Source organism: Nilaparvata lugens, chromosome 4 (assembly GCF_014356525.2).
Source record: "Nilaparvata lugens isolate BPH chromosome 4, ASM1435652v1, whole genome shotgun sequence".
Classification (NCBI taxonomy): Eukaryota; Metazoa; Arthropoda; class Insecta; order Hemiptera; family Delphacidae; genus Nilaparvata; species Nilaparvata lugens.
This window is the reverse complement of record NC_052507.1, coordinates 298,026-326,000: the sequence shown is the minus strand read 5'-3', so window position 1 is coordinate 326,000 and position 27,975 is coordinate 298,026. Positions and strand designations below refer to the sequence as shown.

The 27,975-nt window shown below is 36.8% G+C and overlaps 1 protein-coding gene across 1 annotated transcript; it reads right to left on the bottom strand.

Annotated features, from left to right (window-relative positions):
• LOC111048842 lies at nt 1-27,901 on the bottom strand. Its single transcript, XM_039425479.1, has 9 exons — nt 27,719-27,901; nt 26,874-27,040; nt 23,027-23,189; nt 20,928-21,648; nt 13,080-13,265; nt 12,145-12,265; nt 9,664-9,894; nt 8,292-8,427; nt 1-294 (listed from the first exon to the last, which is right to left on the bottom strand). The coding sequence occupies exons 2-9, from the start codon at nt 27,028-27,030 to the stop codon at nt 66-68; spliced, it is 1,944 nt and encodes a 647-aa protein (XP_039281413.1). The 5' UTR covers nt 27,031-27,040; nt 27,719-27,901; the 3' UTR covers nt 1-65.
• Between the last annotated feature and the right edge of the window lie 74 nt (nt 27,902-27,975).

Here is a 27,975-nt window from a genome sequence, read left to right as displayed (position 1 = left end):
TTGTCACTAGGTAACTATAAAATAATATTTATTTACAAAATTACAACACACTAAACAGATCCTTGTCACACCACTGCCGCCTCCGTTATTTCAGAGTGACTACTTTTGTTTTTCAATTGTTGCATGAGGTAGGGTATTTTCTCGCCGTCCAAGAGGTTATTCCAGATAGACTGCGTGACTGGAACGACAGAATATCCCATCGCTTCCAGCACTCTCATTTTCACATTCTCTTGGCCTTTCACTCGCTCTGTGTTCACTGTGTAGCTGGTGGGTCCCAGATACAGTATGGCGATTCTGAAACAGATAATAATATTTGTCCTCAGTTCTGTTTTCCATTTTTCTTCAATCCTTTTTATTTATTAGCTCTTAAATTAAAAGTTTACACTATTATAACAGGTGCTTTGTCAAGTTTATGACCAATTAATAAGTTCAAGTAATAACATGGAGAAACAATAGCATAAGTAGATATCCCATGGTATAGGGCGTTTATGTCGCAACTTTTACTGTTATCTCAAGCCGATTACTGTTGATTATTGTCGAATTTTACTGTATTGTTGGGGTGAGAGTGTATGAACGGCACAATATGAGAGACTACCAGTGTCACACAGCTTCACGGGAAAGAATTACATGAACTATCGGCTTGAGATAACAGTAAAAGTTGCGACATAAACGTCCTATACCATGGGATATCTACTTATGCTATTGTTTCTCTATGGTAATAATGACCAATTTGATTACATATACATAATAAAGGTGATGTTTTGTCAGCTATGCTGTTCAACTTAAGCCTGGAAAAAGTAATAAGAGGAATAGTAATAAATCCAAGAGGAACTATAATGAACAGAATGTTGCAGTACATGGCCTATGCGGATGACGTAGTCTTGATTGCAAGAAATATCTAAACTCTAAAAGATGCCTTCAAACAGCTCGATGACGGATCAACAGAAATGGGACTCTCAATTAATGAGAGTGAAACAAAGTATCTGGCAAGCAGCAGAGCCCGGCAGATTGGCGACAGATTCATAGAGTGCAATAATTACACATTCGAAAGAGTGGAAAGCTTCAAATATATTGGTTCTATTATCACAGAAGATAACGATGTTGAAGTTGATATAAAAGCAAAAATAGCGGCAGGAAATCGATGTTATTATGCACTTAGCCAATACTTGAGATCCAAAACACTGCCAAGGAAAATTAAACAACAAATCAATGAAACTGTTATAAAGCCAGTTGTGTTATACGGGGCAGAAACCTGGGTTTTGAAAAAGAAGGATGAAGACCTACTGAGTATATGGGAACGGAAGATTCTGAGAAGAATATACGGTCCAGCATGTATTGATGGAGAATGGAGACTTCGTTCGAATCAAGAGCTGCGTGACCTGTACAGAAAACTACCTATTGTACATGAGATCAAAGTGAGACGCTTGAGCTGGTTGGGTCATGTAGAAAGAATGAGCGATGAAAGAGCCGTTAAAAAAGTTTTCAGAGAAAACCCAGGCGGAAGAAGGTTGAAAGGACGTCCACGCAAGCGCTGGCTGGAGGATGTGGAAGATGATCTCCGGAAAATAGGCGTTAGGGGATGGAGACGCAAGACTGCCGACAGAGAGGAGTGGAGAGGCATTCTTGAGGAGGCCAAGGCCCTGGATGGGCTGTAGTGCCATGGAGTAAGTAAGTAAGTATACATAATAACATACATTTTTTATAGTGAGATTCAGTTAAATTATTTAATTTATTCAATGAGTGGTGATAAAAATCAAGTGTAAAATGCAACTATAATCTGGTGTTTTAATCCTTCTAAATTCAAAATGTTTAGCTCATATACATTTTTGGACACAAATTGGATTTGAACTTTCAGCAGTGAGAACATAACGTCCCATTTCTTGGATATGTTATTCAGTATCAAAATTTGGGGATAGAATAGTTTTGGGCAGTGCCTGTTATTCTTTCCCTCCCAAACATATTTATATGATTTTTAATTGTATCCACGAATGAATAAATAAAAAAAACTCAGCATTCCCTATGAATAACATGATTCTCATTAAATCAATGCTGAACGTTTGAAGTCAATCTTACTATAAACAAAGCGAAAACATGCATTAATTTATTATTATTATTTCATGCTAACATCAAGAGAAATAAGTTTTCAGTAGAGATGTAAATTCGATTCAACATAATATTATGAAGAGGATTGACAATTATTGGTCATGACCTTGTTCTTTACAAACTCAAATTCATGAAAGGAAAATGATACTGTAAATATAAATAAAAAAAAATCTGGTGTGGCGCACTCACAACTTTCCTTGCCGTTATGAAAATTGATAACCTGACGCTAGTGTTTCCGCGCATCTCGAGTCTACTATTCAAAGATCCAAGCCAGCTGGTGACAGGACTATAACGCTGGAGACACACGAGATCTGCTATCTCTTCATAGTGAATGATTTAATAGAATCAACAGTTGCCAACAGTTTGCAATTGAAATAATAACATTTTCTCAAAATTCGAGCTTATTTTAAATTTTAGGTGAAAATGTTACTGAACATTAATTGTAAAGATTTTTATGTTCAATCTTTTCCATTTGGAATTTTTTGTTTAAATTGTATCTGAAGCCTGATAATTGGGAATCTAAAATCAAACTTTGCATAGATGGGGCGGAGCTCCTGGAATTTTTACAGATATGAGACTTGTGGCAGTTGATAGAGCTTATCAATGACTATTCTAGGTATGAATTTGATCAAAATCGTTGGAGCCGTTTTCGAGAAAATTGCAAAAAACCCTGTTTTTGACAACATTTTCGCCATTTTAGCCGCCATTTTGAATCGCATCAGATCGAAATTGTTCATGTCGGATACTTATATCGTAAGGACCTCAAGTTCCAAATTTCAAGTCATTCCGTTGATTGGGAGATGAGATATCGTGTACACAGACGCACATACACTCATACACACACACACACATACAGACCAATACCCAAAAACCACTTTTTTGGACTCAGGGGACCTTGAAACGCATAGAAATTTAGAAATTGGGGTACCTTAATTTTTTTCGGAAAGCAATACTTTCATTACCTATGGTAATAGGGCAAGGAAAGTAATATACATCTGAGTGCCCTTTTCAAATTATTCCGTCACTACATGTTTCGGCTACTAATGCCATTTTCTAGTCTTGACGGAATAATTTAAAAAGGGTACTCAGATGTATATTTTTATTTATATTTAAAAGTACCGTAGTCCTAGAGAAAAAAAGACAAAATGATACTGTTATGGAATTTCTTTCCATTTTGTGGGTTGATTTCCATTTTCTTTGTCTGTTTCCATATTATCGAATAAATGAGTAATTTTTTTTTTTTGTTATTTCTATTAAAACTAGTCACTAGGACTAACCATTAATTTTGTTCTGTTATTTCTTATCCTAAATTAATTTTTATTGCTAAAGTCTTCCAGTGAAGCCTACAGTTCCAATCTATAATTTCACTACTTTAAATTATTTCACTACACTTTTATTCAATATACTTTAATCACTCCACTAGCACTACACCAACTCGAAGGGCTTTGTTCTCTTCAACCTCCTAGTGAGTTCAGTGTTGTCTAGTAGTTGGATGACTTCGGTGTTGTCGTGTTGATGAAGACGTGACTCATGATGGGCTGCCAATCGTCTTATCTCACAGGTCACATAGGGGATGTGCAGATCTCGGTGCAAATCGCTGTTCCTTATGTACCAGGGCGCATTCACCATGTTCCGCAGTACTTTGTTTTGGAATGTTTGAATCTGACTGATGTTAGATGTTCTAGAGCAGCCCCAAAGCTGAATTCCATACGTCCAGACAGGTTTTAGAATTTGTTTGTAAATCAATAACTTGTTGTCCAATGAGAGTTGTGATTGACGGCCCAACAGCCAATAGATTTTACTGTATTTGAGTCCTAGCTCGCTCCTTTTCATCTTGATATGCTCTTTCCATTTCAACTTGGCGTCAAGGAATTTTTGCTGTGTTGCTGTGTGGTACTACATTCCCATTCAGATTTATTCGAATCGGGTCATTGATAATTTTGTTTGTGAAGTTGATATGAATAGACTTCATCTCATTTAATCGAATTCTCCATTTTTTGGTCCAGTCACTGAATCTTTTGCTAGCATTCTGTAGTTTTGTTGCTGCTTCTTGTACTGTTTCCCCTTCTGCCAGTATTGCAGTATCATCAGCAAAAGTAGCTATTGTCACTGCATCCAATTCAGGAAGATCGCTTGTGTACAGCACATAAAGAACTGGTCCAAGAACACTACCCTGTGGAACTCCAGCCCTTATTTCCTTCAATTCGGAGACGTCGTCACCTTGTTTTACTCTGAATAATCTGTTGTTGATGTATGATTTTAAAAGTTTTACAAGTTGAGTGGGGAGAATTTTATGAAGTTTAATGATCAGTCCTTCATGCCACACTTTGTCAAATGCCTGTGCCACATCAAGGAAGATTGCTGAACATATCGATTTTTTCTCTAATGACTTCTCTATTACATTGGTGATTCTATGTACTTGGTCCAGGGTTGAGTGCTTCTGCCTGAAACCAAATTGATAGGCTGGTATCAGATTCCTGCTACTTATGATGGGAGTCAATCTCTTCATTAGCAATTTCTCAAAAAGCTTTGAAATTACAGGTAGAAGAGATATTGGGCGGTATGATTTTGCTTCTTGAGGACATTTCCCAGGCTTTTGCAACATAATGACTTCTGCCACCTTCCAAATTGTAGGAAAATGCTGTAATCGGAGTGATGCATTGAATAAGTATGTTAGCATGACAATACCTTTCCTTGGAAGTTTCTTCAAGATTTCACCTGTAATCAGATCAAACCCAGGTGCTTTTTTGGTATTCAGATTATATTTTATTTCTTCTTGAACCTCATTTATAGAAACTGGATCAATCTCTGTATCTAAATCATCTATTATATCTTCTTCAGGATCAATTTCAGATTGAATGTTGTTTGGCTGGAAGATTTCTTCTAGATGATTAGCAAATAAATCTGCCTTTTCTCTGTTATTTCTTGCCCAAGTACCATCTGGTTTTCTAATTGGAGGGGATTGTAATATTGGCCGCTTAATTCTTTTTGTTGCTTTCCATAATGAATAATCTGTACTGGCATCAGCTGTCAAATTTTGAAGGTAGTTATTAATGGATTCCTCAGTTAGTTTCCTTATCTCTCTTCTCAATTGTTGTGTTTTGTTATTCAAGATATTTTTGTCAGCAGGATCACGAGTTTGTTGCCATCTTCTTCTTGCCCTTCGTTTTTCTAAAACAAGTTGTCGAATCTCCAGAGGGTAATTGCATCCTTTTGTTTTCCTGGTATATTGTCTGGTGTTTTTCCAGGCTGATTTCTGGATTTGCCACATGAAATTTTCTGCGGCTTCATCTAGCTGCTCAGTTGTTCTAAGTGGAATATTCAAGTTTATTTCATTCTCCAAATCCACTTTAAAAGCTTCCCAGTCTGTTGTTCTGTTGACTAACATTGGTCTGTCTTCCTTCTTTATTATTCGTTCACTAAGTGTGAGAATTACAGCTGAATGATCAGAATCCAGGTCAAAGCTCTCTTCGATAAAATTACTGGATATTCTCTTTGTTATGAAGAAATCTAGAAGATCTGGAGTTTTATTCAAATCTGTTGGCCAATACGTAGGTGTCTCTGTTGAATGGAATTCGCAGCCCAGCTCCTGGATAGCCTCTCTGAGTTCTTTTCCTTTGGTAGTCGTGAGTCTTGAACCCCAATCCTTATGCTTGGCATTAAAATCTCCACCGACTATAAATCTATCTCCAAGCTGATGAAGAATATTTGTATAATCATTTTTCTTTAAATTGTAACGTGGTGGAAAATATGCAGCTCCAACAAGTATTTTCTGGTTGATGGACTCTATTCCAACTACAGTTAGCTGTATTTCATTACTTTGAATACTGAAGTCTTCATAGTGTTTAATACTCTCCTTCACTATTACAGCACTTCCACCTCTTGCTTGATTTTGAGGATGAATAGTTTCGTAAACATTATATCCATTGATTTTGAAGTGAGTCTGCTCAGTTGAATGGGTTTCAGAGATGAGGCAAACATCTATATTTCGTGTCTTTAGAAATATTTCTATTTCTTGTTTTCTATTATTATTGATATTATTTATTCCATTGGCATTCCAGGTAGCAATCCTTATATCTTGTTGGCTCGCAATATTCATTTTCTAGTTTTCTTCTCGATACTCTTACTCTTCCCTTCCAAGCTGTCAAGTCGTCCAGAAAGAATATTTAAACTGTTCAAAATTTCCTGCAAAACCTTATTGACTTCAACTGGTTGTTGTTGTTGTTGTTGTTGCTTTGGTTGGCTCTCCTGTTGTAGGCTTGGAGTGGGTTTCGTTACTTGGGAATAGGATACTTTTCCAGTGTACTTTTTTGAAGTGAAGTTTCTCTGTTTAGTTGTATGTGGTACTTCGCTACTTCTTTTAACTAGGTTTTCTTTTTCAGTTCTTCTTCTCTGAAGTTCTTTAGCGATGAAACAGCCTCTGTAGTTAGCTGGGTGAGCCTCAGCACAATTGAAACATTTGGCTGGGGTTTCTTTAGCCTTAGTACACGAAATAGTCCAGTGTTTTCCAGCACACTTCACACACACAGGTTCATGTTGACAGTATGTCTGTGTATGACCAAACCGCTGACAACGTTTACACTGTGGAATCATTTTATTACTTCTAATTGATTCAATTTTCACTTTCATGTAGCAAATATGTTTAATTTCAAATATTCTTTTTGTATCTTCTGTATTCTTGAATGTTAACATGAACATTGGAAGTCTGATAATGTGTTCTTTTTCATCTTTCTTCACTTTTTTCATTTTGTTGACAGCACTGATTATTTGAAAGCCTCTGCTTAGAAGATCGTTCTTTATATCCTCTGGATCGCATGATGGATGAAGCTCTTTAGCCATGACACGAATTGGACGAGTTTGTTTATTTTCGTACGTGTGCCATTCATATTTAGCTTCATTCAACATCTTAGTTAAATCTCTATATTCTTGTTCAGTTTCAACATTCAATTTTAGCTGGTTGTTGTTCATCATGTTGGCACTGAAATTGAGATTTTTCGATTTCAATGCCTCTTTAATTTTCGAATACTCTTGTATATTGCTTAATATGACTGGCGGTGGCTTGTTTCTCTTTTCTGTCGGTTTCATACTTGTAGAATCAGTTGCAGGCCTTATTTTTTCTGGTGAGTCACGGATTTTTCTCTTCTTTTGTTTAGGGAGAATCCATGCAGTCTCTGATGCTACCATTTTCTCTTTTTCCTCCCAATTCGGTGGTGAATAACTTTTATTGCTACTTCTAGAAGATGCTGGTTGCATTGTATGTGAAGCTGAAGATTGAAGATTCTGAGTGGTTGTAGATGATGATGAAAATATCTCATTCAGCTGATTAATCTCCAACCGTGCTCTCTCCAACTCCTTTTCCAGTTTATGCATTCTTTCTCTCTCTCTCTTCACTCTGTTGGAAAGTGACTTCTTTCCATGCATTGTACAAAAACTGCTCCGTTGCAGTTTTTAGTTGGTTCGTTTTTAGAAACGATTCTGGGGAAGTGTTGACGTTTCCAGTCATTGACGCTGGTTCAACGCTCCTAGCCGGTGTTAGTTGACTCATAGTTGCGTCGTCATCTGTTTCCTCCTCCTCTTCGAACTCTGGCACGAGGAAAGTTGGCAATCTTTTGGGAGTCGACATTCCTCACATTCTTTACATTCCTTAGCCGGACTAGATGATAATTCAGCACTGAACTGATTTTTCGGCGCAGGGCACTGAACTCGCGCACAACAATTAAAACACTGAACTCAGCACTTTAACTATTGCATACACTAAATGAGTAATGATCACATAATCCACACCACATGCATTTTTCTAAACCAACACTTGCCATTCATGATTATCAATCCAATCGACGTTCATTATTGATTCATTTATTAATTGAATGAGGCAAACATACTATATTTAGGTCTGTTTGCACAAAACTATATTAAATTTTAACTGTGATTATTAATTAAGTGCTAATTAAAGACGTCTTCATCTTTTATGATTGATTCTCTTGACATTTAATCACCGTTAAAATTCAATAGACTCGTCCAAACGGGCTCTGAAAAATAAAAAACAGGCAATCGTCCATCCAAGAGTCTTTGATTTTGAATTTTGTCTAATTAAAAATAAGTAATATCAACATTTACATTTACACCAAAGCATTCCACTTTAAACTTACACTGGTGAAATGTAAAATAAATGTGTAAATTAAACTTACATATTGCTATCTTCCGGTATGCGAGTAGCTAAGTCTTCCAGTTTCATTTCATCTGGTTTTGATCCCGTTTTTGATAATTCATCTGCAAAGTTGATGGCAGCGGCATATCCACCTTTACGCATTACTACTACATGATCTGGGAATAGAAAGAAATAGAAAATCATTAAGGCTAGAAACTCATAACCGACATGACAATATTTAATTTCGAATTGAAATACATGAGTATTGTTTAAATGACAAGCGTCCTCTCAAAGCAGCCAAACGGAATAGTTCTTTCTAGTGTAGAATCTTTAGTCACGAATAAGTAAGTATAGTTTGAGATAGTTTCATTGATGGAGAATTGACATGGGAGCCACATATCAGATATGTCAGTGTTAAACTGTCCAGAGTGGTATACTTGATGAACCACGTCCCTGAGTCATATGCGATGTCTGCATATTTTGCGTTCTTCCAAAGTATTATTTCATATGGGCTTCTATTCTGGGAAAATAGCGCACATGTGCAGGATCTTCTATTGATTCAGATAAAAGTTTAGGATTATTACAAACTCTTGACAGATTTATTTATTATTTATTTATTTATACGTGGATACAATAACAAATCATATGAATATGATTGGGAAGGAACAACAGGCTTGGCCCAAAACTATTCCATTCCCAAATTTTGATTACATGTCCAAAAAATAGGTTATGACTGGCTCAATGCAAACCATTATTTGTTGAATCAAGATTATTGACCATAATAAACCTTTACATATCTACTGTTCTCATATATACTAAAAACAACCGGTCTAAACATAACCTAAGAAGAAATATTCACTGATATAACACTAGGAGAAACAGGCATATCGATGTAGAATAATGTGAATATCTTCTGAACAGTTTGAGATATCGATGTGCGGTTTCCACCATTCATTTTTTTCATGAAATTTTGTATCGAAATGTATCGCATGACAACCTAACCATTTAAAAAAATAAAGTTGCATTGAATATGGCGGATTCAAGATGGCGGTCCAGATTTTTGAAGTCATAGTAAAGTAGTATTTTCAATTTGATTAGGATCCCCAATCACACCCACCATCAAATTACCTTTGTGTATGAGATATTGAGCCGTTCTCGGACTTTTCACCCACCCTGTATAGCTCACCTACAATGAACAAATTATGTTGCTATAATGTAATGTTTTGCTTGAAAATTTCAACTGTTATTGTTAATATAATGCAGTTCACAGAACTCATTCCCCATACCCAGACTTGTTGTCCTTGAGGGGAATATTCACTATGCATATATTGTCTCTGCTGCTGTATTTTTTTCTTGTGTGAATAGAGATTATTTGAATTTTGTTGTGAATGTTTTCTATTGAATTGACTGACCAACGAAATGCCCCAGCCTGGAATACACCGACGAGCACACATAGGACCGCCCCGACAGTGCCGTCTGCAGGGCGCCCAACAGAGGCAGGTCAACATCTTTGTGCCGCTCTTTCTGGGCAGCAATCAGCAGGTCCAACATGTCAGCTGTGGGCAAATTGCCGCTGTAACTCGGGCAAAGTGTGGAGACGGCTTGGTAGAGCTCTAGCACTTCGATACCATCCACTCCGAAATCTAGACGAACAAAAGAATATAAACTATAGTGAAGTCCACGTAATAATATTGCAGTATTTTATTAGCATAAATATTAATATTAGCATTAATATTTGATTAGCATTAGCATCAATAGTGATTAGGTTTTTGATTGTAGTATTTGATTAGCATAAATATTTTGATTAGCATTAGCATCAATAGTGAGTAGGTTTTGTATTCAAATTCTTCAAATAAGTGCAATATTTCCAAAGTTTTTAATATAATATATTGTGAAACATTTTGTGATTCTTTTAGAGTATAACATCAACCTTACATGTACAACATGGACAACATTAACATTTTATCAAAATTTTTGGAGAGAAATAGTACAGGCTCAGCCTAGTTTTTCCTCCAATGTCATAAATGTATTATGATTATAGTGTTCTATACAATAAAATAAATAATAAATAATTAAATAAATAAGCATTGGAGTTGCTATCCTTGTAACATCTTTTTGGAGAGAAATAGTACAGGCTCAGCCTAGTTTTTCCTCCAATGTCATAAATGTATTATGATTATAGTATTCTATACAATAAAATAAATAATAAATAAATAAATAAGCATTGGAGTTGCTATCCTTGTAACATCTTTTTGGAGAGAAATAGTACAGGCTCAGCCTAGTTTTTCCTCCAATGTCATAAATGTATTATGATTATAGTGTTCTATACAATAAAATAAATAATAAATAAATAAATAAGCATTGGAGTTGCTATCCTTTTAACATCTTTGTATCTTCTTCCTATAGTGAGATCCACGTTATAATGGCAGTAATTGATTAACATTGGTGTTGCTATCCTTGTCTATCTTTCGACAAAGCAGATATTGCTATCCTTTCCCACCTCCTCACTGTTGCCAGTTTTTTAATAATGTAGAAATATAATTAACAAAATATTTAATCTCAATTATAAAAGTATTTAATTAATAATGTAGAAATATAATTAATTCAATTTCAGTTATTTCCAAAAAACATAATACAACATAATATGAAAAATACAATATACAACATATTTTGGAATCCCCCTACTAGACTATCCATCTGTGTGTAGGGGGGGGGGGGGGAGTTGCACTTTATACATATAAGCTTAATCTGCTCATAGAAGTGAATAATAGAGAATACACTTATATTGTAGATGTATTATTAATATTTTGATTATAAAATAGATAATACATTGTGCTGATGTATATTTGAGAATAAGTATGTAGGAATAAGTATACTTATACATTGATTAATAGAATGAATAAAGAAGAGAAAACAATATTTTATTGAAGACCGCAGTGGCAGGGATTCCAGAAATTTTCAGAAGAGAGAATGAAAAAAAGCATAAACCAGAAAGGCAAAACAGTCAAACCGGTTATATCAATGATAAAATAAATACCAATCAATTGTCTGGAAACGTTGAAGTTGTGTTGGTCATCAAGCATAACGAGATTGGAGTAGTTCTTCTGAAGCTTTCCAACCAATCTGGTACAGCCACCTGTCCACCCTCTTCCTAAACACTACCAAACTAAACGCCTCTGCTTCCCTAATTACCCCTGGCACATTTCTGTACAAGATATGGGCCAGGTATGAAGGATTTGTCAATTCAGAGCCGTGAGTCAGCTGAATTAACATGACCTCCATGGTTAAGTTGTAGGATGAGCAACCAACAAATCTTGGACACATGGGAAGAGCGGTGTGAAAAAAATTAGATTGGAGACACAGTAAATGTGACAGCCTCTCCAATAGGTTTCTCTCTCCCTAGAAAATTATGGGTCAGACTCAATAGAATTAGGTCCGGTTCGGTTGCAGCAGGGCAAAAACTCTGGCCAAGCTGGTATGCTTGGCCACGTTGGTCTTGCCATCCACACTGCAATGTGGCCATTTGTGGATGCTCGGCTGGCCACTCGCCTTCGCTCGACGAAAATCGGAGCGATGGCCAGTGAAGGCGAGCGCTGGCAAACCAACTATCCACACTTTCGCGCTCGTTGTCATTTGTAAGCATTGGGCGAGAGTGTGGATGCGGCTTAAGGAATGTGGAAAGTTTGAGTGAAAGTATTTCACTGTAACTGATTCACTTTCATTTGCTGATAAACTAGATAGCTGTTGATTCTCATCTATGTCATTAATTAGACTGTGGTGTCGTCAAAATAGTTCAAAACGAATTAGCTGTTGATAGTTTGAAATAGCAGGACTAAGTCATTTGAAGGATAACAAAAGAAAGTCCTGTATTATATGATATCCGTTTTTCTTACCTCTCTTTAAAAATCTTCTCAGGAACCCCTCCTCGAATATTTGATTGAAGAATTCTGTGGGCCAACAATCCAGGGCACACAAGTTCAACGCTGTTTTAAACCATGGAATCTCTATTTTATTCTGTAAATTAAGTTATTTTATCAATTTCTCCAATCCAATAAAAATGTTTTCAATCAGTGTTGATCATCAAATTGATGAGAATAAAAGACATTACACATGCACAGTGAACTAACAAACACATCTAGTTTAATTATATTATCAACTTAACTTATTATATATATATTTATCTTTAGAATGTGAACACCACAAATAATCAATTGATGAAAATTGTGTTTTAGGTAATCTGAATAATACAGAGAATGGATAATATTTCAACACTATCTATTAAAGGAAACTGTAACTGTAAGAATAGGGGAAATTCCTCCAACTATAAATAGATACAGCATGATGGCCTTTTAGTGTAATCATAGAGAAAAGATAGCATAAGTAGATATCCCATGGTATAGCGCGTGTATGTTCCAATTTTCTATGTTAAGCTGATAGTCCAAGTGGTTCTTTTTTATGAAGCTATGTGACGCTGGTAGTCTCTCATACTGTGCCGTTCTTACACTCTCACCCGGCCAAAATATTAATACAGTAATAGACAGAAGTCGACAGTAATCGGCTTGAGTTAAAAATGAAGAAACATAAGCACCCTATAACATGGGATACCTTCTTATGCTACATATTCTGTATGGTATAATAATTATAGTCGTATGATATTCTAATTTTGTACCACAGTTATATTGAGTACGGGGTAGTATACAATATGACGATCGTATATAAACTGTTGCAATAAGATTTGTAACGTGAAAAATACACGTCAATTAATTAAATTATAAAAATTGAATGACTCATAGTTCAATTTAGATTTATAATTTGATTGGTAACTTACGGTGAATTTATTCATCGATTGAATTAGAGTTTCTTTGTAGGTGTCAAAGCCTTCAGGTCGGTAATCGGCTATCGCCATACTCTCGATGAAAGTGAGCAGCATGCCCACAGACCATCTCTCCAACTGACTCGGGTCTTCCAGCACTTTCTCATTGACATAATCGATTATTCCTTTATGAAGATGAATCTGTAAAAAAGGTTTTATTAATATGGAATAGCCCTAAAATGGTGAAATTGCCATAAAATAATAAAGTAATTATAGTTTGTGTAAAATAAGTTGAGACTTGGCCCTCCATCCCAAGAAATTACAGGGTTGACAAATCTTGTAAAAATGCAACTTTCTCAAATTTCCAATTCAACGTCAGAATCTATATAAATATAAAAGCGAAATGGCACTCACTCACTCACTGGCATAACTAAAAATCTACCGGACCAAAAATGTTCAAATTTGGTAGGTATGTTCAGTTGGCCCTTTAGAGGCGCACTAAGAAATCTTTTGGCAATATTTCAACTCTAAGGGTTGTTTTTAAGGGTTTAAAGTTCGTCTTTTAGCACGTATATTCTTCTTCTCCCAATCTCTTAATTAGAATTGAAATTTCCATATCATATGTTACTATAGAACTATAATCTAGATAGAGTACCTCTTCGAAACAGTTGTTAACTGGCAACTAAATCAATAATTTTGTCAGGTTGGCATTAAGTTGAGTTGATTTTGTTAGGTTGGCACCAAGTTGATGATTTAAATGAATTTATCGCGGAAAAATTGATTGGGCACTGCTACTTCAATCCTGGGAATATTATATTACTAGCCGTCAGGCTCGCTTCGCTCGCCATATCTGTTTAGCCAGACGTTTAGTCTGGACCCCCGACTGGATTGTCCTATTTTATATGATAAAAATGAAAAAATGCAGGCGAGCGAAACGAGCCTGCTGATCTCATTCTTGGACGATCCAGTCGGGGGTCCAGGGGGCGGAGCCCCCTGGCTAGACGGATATGGCGAGCGAAGCGAGCCTGACGGCTAGTTGGATGTATAATATTATCATCCCCGATTTCCTAGTAGTGCTAAAAAAGTTTCAGGGTTGAAGGATGTACTATAACAACATATGTTTTGAATTTGTTATTACTGTTACTAAGTCTCCAAACAAACTCATTCCAATTCGAAACCTGTATAGTTCAAGTTATTAAAAACCTTTCTAAAGGTATTAAATACTTATGTCGTGTTTACTCTCATTCCTATTACAATTTTAATAACTTGATATTGTAAAATGAATACGATACTGAAGCCAGACAAGTTTAGTGTGGATCCAAACTTATCAACTGCAAGCAAGGAATGGACACATTGGCACAAAACTTTTCAGAACTTAATTACCAGTATCGCACCACAATCATCAGACTCTGAAAAGCTCAAAACACTTATCAACTTCATCACTCCAGATATGTATGAGTACATAAGCAAAAGTGGTACGTATAACGATGCTATATCTACTTTAAGGAAAATCTATGTAAAACCTGTAAATAGAATATTTTCAAGACAATAACTATCTGCACGTTAAAACAGCCTGATGAGACTATTGATCAATATCTTCATGTCTTAAAACTATTAAGTAAGGACTGTGAGTTTAAAGCTGTGACATCTGAATGAAATAGGGATGATTATATTCGTGACACATTTATTGCTGGAATGAAGTCTCCTACAATTCGCCAGCGTTTACTAGAGAATGTTGCATTAACACTAGAAGAGGCATATTTCCAGATCCCTGGAAATTGCATATGAACAATCATTAGCTTTCCAATCTTCATCCCAGCTTAATGCAACTTCTTCCCAAAATACTCAAGCAAGCGCAATCAGAATACTGATTCAACATCACATAATTTAGAAAACTGTTTATTAGCTGCTGCTAATGAAAAATGCTATTTTTGTGGTAATGTGAGACATCCTCGGGTCAGCTGCCCAGCTAAAAATACAATTTGTCATAATTGTGGAAAACAGGGGCACTTTGCTGAGGTCTGCAGGTCGAGTAAATTACAAACCAAACAATAAAAAAATCTAAAGATATTATGAACTCTATTGACCTAGCAGCTTCGCCCGGAGGATTGACAAAGAGTACAGTACAAGCCCTGGTTAATGGAAAATCTGTCTCTGCTTTGATAGATACAGGGTTTTATAAACAATTCTACTGCTCTTAACCTAGGTCTTCCTATAAGACCAGGTAGGGTACTGTATCAATGGCGACTACATCAATCACATCCAATATAACAGGGCAATGCTTAGTAGATCTTGTCATTCTTGATCACTGTTACAAACAAGCAAATCTTTCGGTCTTACCAGAGCTTTGTGCAGATATAATTGTTGGACATGATATTTTGAAAACCCATAAAAGTATTAAAGTAGTTTTTGATGAAAAAAAGTCGCATTTAACCGTGTGCAGCGTGGCAGCCTCAACTGTAGAACCGGTGTCATTGTTTTCTACTTTAAAACCGGAATGTAAACCAATTGCAATCAAATATCATCGACACAGTACGGATGATTTGAAGTTTATTGAAAATGAAGTAAGTAAAATGCTTAAAGACGATGTTATAGAGCCCAGCATTTCTCCATGGAGAGCTCAAGCGTTAGTGGTTACAAATGAAAATCATAGGAAAAGAATGGTCATTGATTACTCCAAAACTATAAATCGTTTTACATTATTGGATGCTTACCCACTACCAAGAATCGATGATATTGTAAACAAAGTTAAAAATTATGAGTTTTTCAGTACTATCGACTTGAAAACTGCATACCACCAAATTACGATAAGGAAAGAAGAAAAGCACTACACAGCATTTGAGGCATGTGGTCAACTCTACCAGTTTAAATGCATTCCGTTTGGGGTCACTAATGGAGTGGCAGTGTTCCAACGTGTAATTGACCAAGTTATACGGTCTGAACAGCTACAAGACACTTATGCTTACCTTGATGATGTTACAATCTGTGGCAAAACACAGGAGCAACACGATATAAACTTGAAAAAGTTTATCAACGCTGCAAACAAATACAACCTAACTTATTGAAAGTTATGAAATGAGAAGTCTTCATTTTCATTGAAATCGATCAACTTGTTGGGCTATCATATATCTAACAAAACTATCAAGCCTGACCCCAGCCGATTGGAACCACTGAAAAATTTACCTCCGCCTAGAGATACTGCATCGCTGAGGAGGACCCTTGGTATGTTTTCATATTATGCATCACTAATACCAGATTATGCCATTAAGGTGATTCCTCTGGCACGTACTGCATTTCCCTTGTCTAAAGCAGGGTTACAATCGTTTGAAACTATAAAAAGTGAAATAATTGGATCTGTAGTGAGCTGCATTGACCCTGAAGCACAATTCATTGTGGAAACTGATGCATCTGAGAGCACCATTGCTGCTACTTTAACTCAATCAAACCGTCCAGTTGCATTCTTCTCAAGGATACTTCCACCAGCAGAACAAAGACATTCAAGAGTTGAGAAAGAAGCACAAGCCATTGTAGAAGCACTGCAAAAATGGCGTCACTACTTGGTTGGCAAACATTTCAAGCTAATTACTGATAAGAGGTCGGTAGCTTTTATGTTTGATAACAACCGTCATGGTAAAGTGAAAAATAAAAAGATAATGAGGTGGAAACTGGAACTGTCTTGTTTTCATTACGATATTGTATATAGACCTGGCAAAGATAATATGGCTGCTGATGCTCTGTCTAGAGTATGTTCTTCAATCCAAAATCAGGAAAATCTATTAGTTGATTTACATGAGTCTCTATGCCACCCAGGCATAGCACTTTTGTACCACTGGGTTCGGAGTAAAAACTTACCCTACTCAGTTGATGAAATCAGACGCATAACAAACTCCTGCAAAGTGTGTGCTGCTGTCAAGCTCAAATTCTTCAAACACAAAGGGACTCTGATTAAAGCCACTTCTGCATTTGAACGGCTAAATATCGATTTCAAAGGCCCTCTGCCTTCATCAAGTCGAAATCTTTATTTATTGGTAATAGTAGATGAGTTTTCACGGTTCCCTTTTGCTTTTCCATGTCCAGACATGTCATCATCTACAGTTGAATCAAAACTGAAAACCCTGTTTTCTACGTTTGGGGTTCCTAGTTACATACATTCAGACAGAGGAACATCATTTATAAGTCAAGACTTGAAAAATTACCTAAACTCGCATGGAATTGCAACTAGCAGAACCACTGCTTACAACCCAGCAGGTAATGGACAGGTTGAAAGATATAATGGTATTCTATGGAAAACGATTGAGCTAGCATTGAAATCACTTAATTTAGAAATAAATCAATGGGAGTCAGTTTTAGAAGATGCTCTTAGCTCAACAAGAACATTACTTTGCACAGCCACAAATCAAACTCCTCATGAGCGTATGTTCTTACACCCACGTAGATCTGGAAACAATGGTGTTTCAGCTCCTTCTTGGCTTCTCAATTCCGGCCCTGTCTAAATCGAACATCTAAATATGAGCCACTTGTTGAAGAGGTCCAACTTCTACATGGAAATGCTGAGTATGCTCATGTAAAGCTACCTGATGGAAGAGAAACCACAGTATCAACACGTCATCTTGCTCCAGTTGGAGAGTACGGAAACAGAGATCACGAAGAACAAACCGATTCTGAAAATGATGAAAATTCTCAATTACCAACTTCCGAACCTGAACTTGAATACTTCCATAATCCTCAAGCACCAAGAAAACCTACTAACCCACACTAGAAAACCTAGTACTACTGCCGAGAGCTTACAACCTAGACAACAGACTACTGGACAAGAAAACCAAAATACATATCCAAGAAGAAGTTTTAGAAATAGAAGGCCTCCTAATTATTCGAATGGTTACATTCATTAACTCTTTGGGGGGAAGAATGTAGTATAACAACATATGTTTTGAATTTGTTATTACTGTTACTAAGTCTCCAAACAAACTCATTCCAATTCGAAACCTGTAAAGTTCAAGTAATTTTCAATTTCAATTTATTTATTAAAAACACACATAACAAGACAAAACAAAATTACAAAGAATTTGAAACAAATAAAACACAATAAAATGTTACAAATATAAAAAACCATGGGCTTTGTGGTTGGGTGTGTTGGAGAAGAGAAAAAAAGAGAGGAAGATACCTAGCCAACTATGGTTTCCCATGTAATAGGCCGGCAAAGAAGAGAAGAGAAGTAATGAGGGAAAAATGTAAGGGAGAAATGGGGGGAAGGAAGAAAACAGAGGAATAGGTACTCAAAATAAAGGTAAGCGAGTCCACTGAAAAATGAAAAAAACAATGCTGGAGCAGAAATCTCGAGTCATATATCCTCGAGCAGAAATCTCGAGTCAATTAAAAACCTTTCTAAGGGTATTAAATACTTATGTCGTGTTTACTCTCATTCCTATTACAAAGGATTAAAAGGAAATTTAACTTTTATGATAAAATTGGAAACATCGCGAAGATTTGTTTTTCTTTTGAATATCACTTCTCTCAGAATTATGTAGCGTCGTAATGAGTGATAATTTTATATCAAATCAACGGGAGAGACTTTCTCGCTTTCACCACCTACTTATCTTTTGAAACAAAAAAGTTTCTAGCATGTCGAAAATTTCATGTTTTCTGCTCGAAATGTCTCGACATTGACGAACATGATTATTAATTAAAAAATAACTATGGGTCGGATAAAAATGATCCAGACACCAATAGAAAGAAGACAGTCTCCCCGTTCATTTGATATAAAATTATTACTCATTACGACACTACATGATTCTGAGAGAAGTGATATTCAAAAGAAAAACAAATCTTCGCGATGTTTCCAATTCTATCATAAAAGTTAAATTTCCATTTAATCCTTCAACCCTGAAACTTTTAGGCACTACTAGGATATCGGGGATGATATTATACATCCAATTCTGACGTTGAATTGGAAATTTGATAAAGTTGCAATTTTACACGATTTGGCAACCCTGTAATTTCTTGGGTTGGAGGGCCAAGTCTCAACTTGTTTTACACAAACTATATAATATAGGATAGGCTATTTGATTTATATGAAATAACTTGGAAATAGTTGAATAACCCTGCAATGGTGAGATTATCATAAAATATTTAAGTGATGAGAATAGGCGAATTTGAGAATAATAAGCTATAATAAAAATTGATAGGTATTGTAAATCGGAAACAGCTTAGGCTCAACTCACACTTACGCGACTCAGGTCGAGAAGAGACTCGAATCTAGTCGAGGGCATGTGTTTTCAAATGGTGACAGTCGCGGAGACTAGAATCGACTGGTCTGAGTGTCACCATTTGGAAACACATGCCCACGACTAGAGTCGAGTCTCTTCTCGACCTGAGTCGCGTAAGTGTGAGTTGAGCCTAAGAGTACACTATTGAAACTGTAGTTTACTATCACAACTAGTGTAGTATCAAGGCGAGCCCACACAGAAGCAGACAGATATATATATATATATATATAATATATATATATATATAATATATATATATATATATACCGTATGCAGATAAATAAAACATGGTGGCAATCTATTTAAACTGTCACGATTGGTTGAAAAAGAGCAGAAGAAGATATTCCATGGTATAGTATAGGGCGTTTATGTTTTAATTTTCACTGTTATCTCATGCCGATAGTCTTTGTAGTTCTTTTTTGTGACGCTGGTAGCCTCTCATACTGTGCCGTTCTTACACTCTCACCACCGGCCAAAACAGTAATAATAGACAGTAGTCGACAGTAATGTGCTTGAGTTAAGAAGAATCGGATTGAGATTTGTAACGTGAACTACCTATACCATGGGATATATTCTTATGCTATCTCTTCTCTATAAGAAACATTTATGTTTTTTACTAGCCGTAAGGCTCGCTTCGCTCGCCATATCCGTCTAGCCAGGGGGCTCCGCCCCCTGGACCCCCGACTGGATCGTCCAAGAATGAGATCAGCAGGCTCGCTTCGCTCGCCTGCATTTTTCATTTGAGCATTTTTATCATATGTTAGGACAATCAAGTCGGGGATCCAGACTAAACGTCTGGCTAAACGGATATGGCGAGCGAAGCGAGCCTGACGGCTAGAAATATAATATTCCCAGGATTGAAGTAGCAGTGCCCAATCAATTTTTCCGCGATAAATGCATTTAAATCTTCAACTTGGTGCCAACCTAACAAAGTCAACAAAACTTAATGCCAAACTGACAAAATTATTAATTTAGTTGCCAGTTAACAACTGTTTCGAAGAGGTACTCTATCTAGATTATAGTTCTATAGTAACATATGATATGGAAATTTCAATTATAATTAAGAGATTGGGAGGAGAAGAATATACATGCTAAAAGACGAACTTTAAACCCTTAAAAACAACCCTTAGAGTTGAAATATTGCCAAAAGATTTCTTAGTGCGCCTTTAAAGGGCCAACTGAACATACCTACCAAATTTGAACGTTTTTGGTGCGGTAGATTTTTAGTTATGCGAGTGAGTAAGTGAGTGAGTGAGTGAGTGAGTCAGTCAGTCAGTCAGTGAGTGAGTGCCATTTCGCTTTTATATATATAGATAAGAAATTTTCAAAGTTTAAAGAGATACGCAAACATTCCTTATATATTTAATCTAATATTATCATAGCATAAATAATCAAAAGAATTATATGAAATTGATAGGTATTGTATAGTTTTAAATGAATTTTAAACTGTCACTTTTTCTCTTTAGCTTTAAGTTAGTTTTAGTTTTGAAGTTTTCATGTACATTGTCATGTATGTTTTGAAAATAAATTATTGATTGATTGGACAATATAATTTAGGTTACAATATGCTGATTGAATAAAGTTGATAGGTACTTACAAATCGGTTACACGTCCTTAGCACCAATGTCGCGTGTTCTATGTCACACCTGTTATCAATCACAAACTTAGCACAACAGTTGATGTACTCCTCATGATAAAACTGTTTGTTAGCCCGGTACCCCAACGTCAACCGCGTCAGAATAAAGTTCAAATCGAAGAAATTCATGTGATTTGCGTGATCGATAATCGTATCCAAACACACCTGCAACAGGTTACGTCGCGGAAAACTGTCGATCTTAATTTCAGTCAAACCTTTCACGATGATCCTACAAACGTCCAAATCCAGATCTTCGATTCGCTCGTTGAAAAACACGACAAACGAGTCGACGCATTCGTCGGCTAGTCGTTTTCTGACGGCGTACATGAAAAGATCGGTCGCTTGCCGAACGTCCAATTCGCGCAACTGCTGCGAACAACGAACCTCGAACACGATCGGCAACGCGATCAGGAGAGCATCCACCAATGGACAGGTTTCGCAGTCTTTGATTATAAAGTCGACGAACACGATTTGTGTCAGCGACAGGTTGTTCACTTGTTTGGCGACTAGCTGGAGGAGCACTTGGGTGATTTTAGTGGTGGCTGGCAGACCGATGAACGAGAATGTTTTCAGCGCGTTGAGGTGATCGTTGAGCTGCAGGTATCTGACTTTGCTCAGTAGCACTTTGCAGAGAAGGTTGAAGTTTTTGTTTCTCACCACGTCTTTGTTGGTCATTTGGGAGCTGGAATCGAACAAGAAATACACAATACAATACTTAAATGAAGATGAGAAAGCTTAGTAACTACATTTTGTTTATTTATTTATTTTGTTGGTCATTTGAGAGATGAAATTGAACACGAAATACACAATATGATATAAAACTTGGATGAATATGGTTATCACGAGAAAAAACTATGTACACACAAGGCCTCTGCAATTGTTTTCTGTTACTGAAGCGCCTATACTTATATCATATATAGAAAACTTTCCAATTAGAAACATATAAAATTTAGATAAAGAAGTTTCAGACAAGTTCAGTACCCACAAGGCTACTGCAATTTTATTATTTTTTCTCGTGACAGAATCGCCTGACTTGAGAAGCCCATTCACTAATCAACTATAGTGAGGTCCACATTATGATGGCAGTGAAGAAAGATAGGAGAAAAACGTTGTCGAACCTCTGTCTTGCCAATGCCTTTTATAAACGGTAGCAGATACAGGTTTATTGATATAATATTAACTGTTCATTCTCGTTTAAAATTGAATAAAAAGACTAAGAAATTGTCAAAAACCACAGATTTATTGATAGTTAGAAAGGTCAGTTTTAGTTTAGGATAGTTTTAGTTTATCAGAGATTGACAATGGTGTAACAACCGAAACCGGTCTTTCTAACTATCAATAAATCTGTGGTTTTTGACAATTTCTTAGTTTTTTTATTTAATATAAATAATTACGACAATATCAACTTCTCAACTACAAAAAAAAACACTCGTTTAAAATAATCAATTATATTTTATTAAACAATAAATTATATTTTTTAATAATTTCATAATGAATTTACATAATTGAGATAAAATATTTTGTTAATTAATTATTAATTCGACAGTGTTAAAAGACGATCTGGCAACAGAGCAAAGCGAGAAAGAGATAGCGCTATCCCCTTTGTTGGATGATAGACAAGGATAGCAATACCATTGCTAAACAAACACTGCCATTATAACGTGGACCTCACTATTGTTAGATTCACTTGAAACTATCATCATACCTCATTGATAAAACAGCCACTTCCCATTGAACTAATACTGACAGCTTGAGGTGATCCTCAGCATAAATTGCTATAGTGACATACATTTTGAATTTTCATCTTTCTTCATAAATAAGACCAAATCGAATAATTCCCAATCGAACAATTCTGACTTTTGAAAGTGGATCTCACTATAGCAGTTTTCACTAGTAAAAATAATCATGGAAATGGTCCCAGGCTCTTAGCAATTTACTTTGAAACTAAGTGATTGAGTTTGAAAATGACCAGCAACAGATCAAAACGTAGTCACTGCTAAAAAGTGTTTTAAATTCAAAGTTTGAAATGATTGAATTAAATTTTTAGAATGATCAATTACTTATTCGATTTCTGTAGAGTGAATATAGAGTTGACCGCCTGCATGACATGGTCTTCATTCATAATTGCATGATGCTGTTGCACATTGTACAGGATGTCCGAGCTATCAGTAGCTGAACGAAGATTTTGTATTAAAATGTCGTACGACGCTCCAGGTGTAGTTACTAGAAAAAGAAACAAATGAAATATTGTTCATTAAGACATTGATTAATGATAAATTTGAGAATGACCTCATGAAATAAGTTTATCTCACTGAGTAGAACAGAATATGAGCTATCAGGGATAATACATTATTGTGACTATTGAATTTTAAACTATAACTTCTTACTTAATACTTGCAAAGTAACTTGTTATTTCCTTCTCAGCTTAAAATTTCTAAGACAGTGCCTGTCTTTAAGAAGGGTGATAGGCATGATCCTACTAACTATAGGCCTATCTCCATCCTGCCTATTATATCGAAGATATTTGAAATCCTTATTGTGTGATCTCAGCAAGGCCTTTGATACAATGGATCATGCTATTCTCATGGACAAGCTTAGGCATTATGGTGTGGGACCGTCTCCTCTCAAACTGATTCAGGCCTACCTGGGGGGTCGCAGATAGGCGGTGCTGGCTAATGGAGTTCTCTCTGAGATCAGGGATTGTGTTGACTGTGGAGTGCCTCAGGGCTCTGTCCTGGGGCCTCTGTTGTTTCTTATTTCAGTAAACGACATAGCTCAGGTGGATGGCAGGTGTATTGTCTGTTATGCGGACGACACCACCTTCTTCAATGCTGGTCGCGAGATGGGAGGGCTGAGGGCAGCTATGGTGGAGACTGGGGCATTTGCGTTGGACTGGTTCTCTGCCAATCGCTTCCTCCTCAATGAAGACAAAACACAGTCTATTGTGTTCAGTCTCAGAAATGGGAATGAATACAATTTTGCCCCTGTCAAACTGTTAGGGTTTACCCTTGACAGGAAGCTCTCATGGGGCGAGCACATTGAGACAGTCTGCGCCAGGTTGAGCAGAGTGGTTTTCCTGCTGAGAGGTCTCAAATACAGTGTGCCACCTCATTATCTTAAAATGTACTATTTTGGCTTTTTTCAGAGCGCGATTTTATATGGCCTCCCCTTCTGGGGTGGAGCCACAGATGTCGCCCGAGTCCTTCGTCTCCAGAAGAGGGCCCTGAGGATTATTTGTGGGGCTGGTAGATTAGCCCACTGTCGCCCGCTCTTTATCAAAGAGAGGATCCTCACCGTCTTCTCCCTCTATGTTCTTCATACCTTTTGCAGAACACATGCAAACGTGGGGTTGCTCTTGACCCGACAAAGTTTCCACCCGTATGAGACTAGGGGTAGATTCAGGCTGGATTTACCCTACCAGAGGCTGAGCAGAACTGGGACTGGTCTGACTCATATGTCTATCAGCCTCTATAATAGGCTGCCTCTGTTGACCAGGGATCTGCCTGATGTGCGGTTTCGAGGGGCTCTGAGGAGCCTGCTGACGGATCACCCTCTGTACTCACTCCGTGAGTTATTTATGTTGGTGAACAGTGTGATGAGTGCCTATTTTCTTATTTGATTTCTGCCTCCGGGCAGTTGTTTTTCTTTTACTTTTTTGACGTGTCCCAGTGGGTTTCACTTTAGTGATTCCTTTTATGGACCTATTCAAATAGATACTAATTACTAAAAAATTGTTCAATACGTGTAGAGCATTTGGAACATTTTGAAAAACAAAAAATCGGTAAATGATAATATATTTACAGTGATATAAAAGTCATAAACATAAATTTCTGGAAACTTATTCGGCACCTGAGAGGTAAATATGAGAGGAGAGTGAGGAGCATTAAAGATAGCCAGAATAATCTGAAAGTGAACGTAGGTGAAGTTTTAGAGGTGTGGAGAGAGTTCTATGAGAATAAATTTAAGGAAGAGGAAGACAGACAGGCACAGAGAGAGTTCGTAGAAAGGGAACAGGATGGAGCAATGGTAAGTATACTTTTTGAAGAGGTAGAGATGGCAGTCAGAAATATGAGAAATAGAAAGGCTGCAGGAGAGGATGCTATAGTACCTGAATTAGTGAAAGCAGGAGGACGAACACTAATATGTGAAATAACCAAGCTCTTCCAAGTTGTGTGGCAGCTAGAGAGGATTCCATCCGATTGGAAAAGAAATATCCTGATCTCAATTTACAAAAAAGGAGACTCTTAACAATGTGAGAATTACAGTGCTATTTGTTTGATTAATGTGATTGCCAAGTTATAGTCATCTGTCCTGGAAAGTAGACTCAGAACTCATGATGAGAACGAATTAGATGAGGAGCAAGCCGGTTTTCGACCAGACAGGCAAACACAAGACCTGATTTTCTCACTGAGGACAATATTGGAGAAGTGGATAAGTAGAGGCAAGACAGCATACCTGGCTTTCCTCGATTTACAGGCAGCTTTCGATCAACTACCAAGAGTGCAAATATGGAGGGCTCTTGAGTGTAAAGGAACGCCCCAGAAACTTATGCAGGCCATCAAATCTATGTTCGAAGAAATACAAGGAGTTGTGAGAATCAATGGTAAGACGTCGGCTCCATTCCTTATGGAAAAGGGAGTGAGGCAAGGAGACAGCTTATCCCCACTCCTGTTTATAATATTCATGGATGAAGTGATAAAAATATGCAGAAGAAGAACAGGGAGGTCTACCTACGGTAGGCATGAGAAACCTCAGGCCAGTTCAGTGTCAGGCTTTGACATACGCTGATGACATAGTCCTCATAACAGACTCGGCTGAAAAGATGCAAACGGCGGTTACAGAATGGAATGAAACACTTAAGGAAAGAGGCATGCATGTTAATAAAGTGAAGAGCCAGGTCATGATGGTAAGGAGAACTGAGCAACAGGTGGAGGAAATCGAAATTGAGTGCGATGGCCAACCATTAAAGCAGACTGACAACTACCAGTACTTGGGCACAAACATGAACTGCACTGCCAAGCTGCAAGAAGAAGTTAGACAAAGGACTCAAAAATCTATGCAGGCATACTATTCACTCAGTAGAAGCATTTTTGGAAAGGCTGAGGTGAGAAGGAGAGTAAAATCAAAAGTTTATGCTTCAATCATAGAACCCATTCTATTATATGGAAGTGAAAGTTGGAAAGTCAGTAGAAAAGAGAAAAGCCAGATAAATGCGGTCCAAATGAAATGTCTCCGAAGAATAGTTGGGAAAACAAGACGAGACAGAGTGAGAAATGACCGCATAAGAGAAGAATTACACATTAAAGCGGTTGAAACAACAATCGATGAACGGATACTCTCCTGGTATGGACATCTCCTGAGAATGGACGAAAACAGAAAGCCTCGCCAATACATGGAGGCCAGGGCACAAGGCAGACGACCGATAGGAAGACCTCGTGTGACATGGGAGGCAACTGTTTCACGGATAGCAGCAGAAAGAGGCAAGACCGTGAATCAGTTGAAGAGAATGGCTACGGACAGAGAGCAGTGGAGAAGATGGATCCGAGGCGACCACCCAACGCTGTGAAAACGGCACATTGGGATAGATAAAGAAGAAGATAAAAGTCATAGGCCCGGTTGCACAAAAGCCTATTGAATTTTAACCGTGATTAATTTCACAAGAATCAATCAAGAAGGCCTTTTCGATGAGACGGCTTCTCTGATTGGTTCTCGTGGAATTAATCACGATCAAAATTTAGCCGGCTTTTGTGCAACCGGCACATAGTAATATACGAAGATATATTATAGTAATGTATTGGAGAAACTGCTCAAAAGCAACCTCCTCAAAAACCAAGATGCATTACTGTTTAACAAACATTATATAAATTTCATCTTTAGAATAATATTTTAAAAATAAAGAAAACGTACATTTATTGTTGATTCTATCAGAATTGGAGTGCAGAGACTTGACACTTGGCTGGAAATGTATAATTTCACTCTTCACATTTGGTATGAGTCTATGCTGCTTCAACTGCAGAAATGCATTTCCAAATACTCGTTTTGGTAAGTTTCTGTAAGCCATCATTACCTATATCCTGTAAGAGAAATAGATTTATTATTTTTGTAAATGAACGAGCCTTGTGAGGCAGCCAAAATTTGGTGTTGCAACTGGTGATCCAAATGTAATGAACGCAATAATTACTCATGCTTCGCAACTCTTTCGGAAACTTTGTGTCGCACTTATGATACAATCTGGATCTAATAGGAAACGAATTTAGAGATTGGGACGCGAATTAGAGTGCGACGCCAGCTTGGCCGTCAGTGAAGCGAGCTAGTACACCAGTGGTAACCGTATGTAAAGCAAGCTGTAACTCCATTCGGACAACAAAACTTGGTGGTTACCACAAACAGGTGTCTTGGCTTGTACTTTTGATTACAATATTGTAATTTTAATTTTCTGGCGATGGATATTAGGTTTCGGTATCCGGCTGGTGTCTCACTTGTATCATCTTGCCTATTTGCCTTACGCATGGTCACTACTAAATAGTCTGAAACTTGAATTGTTTCAAATGATTTTGTAACAATATTTGGTTCAATTATTGTGTATCAACAACTTATTACCTGATACGATAATAAATCATGATTTCATTCACTTTCAACTGTCATATTATAGATTTCATTCCTGCTGTTATATTATACATAAAATTCTGCATTAAATATCAAACTTTTTCAAAGAATGCATTTAAATAAACATAAATGAATAATGTTCTAACCTCAAAATATAGCCGATTCTATTTGTAAAATTCAAAGCTGGAACTCCTATTTTGAATTCAATTGTAGTTTTGATGTGGAATATCTATGAATAACTTATTAAAAAATTTGGACAAAACCATATTATACTTTAAATATTCACTTAAAAAGGCTAAATTATTTACCAGAATAAACACATTTGAACTAACCTATAAGAAGATAGGAAGATCAAGATACGAAGCTCGAAGTTGGCCATATTTATTTCATGATTTAAAAGGCT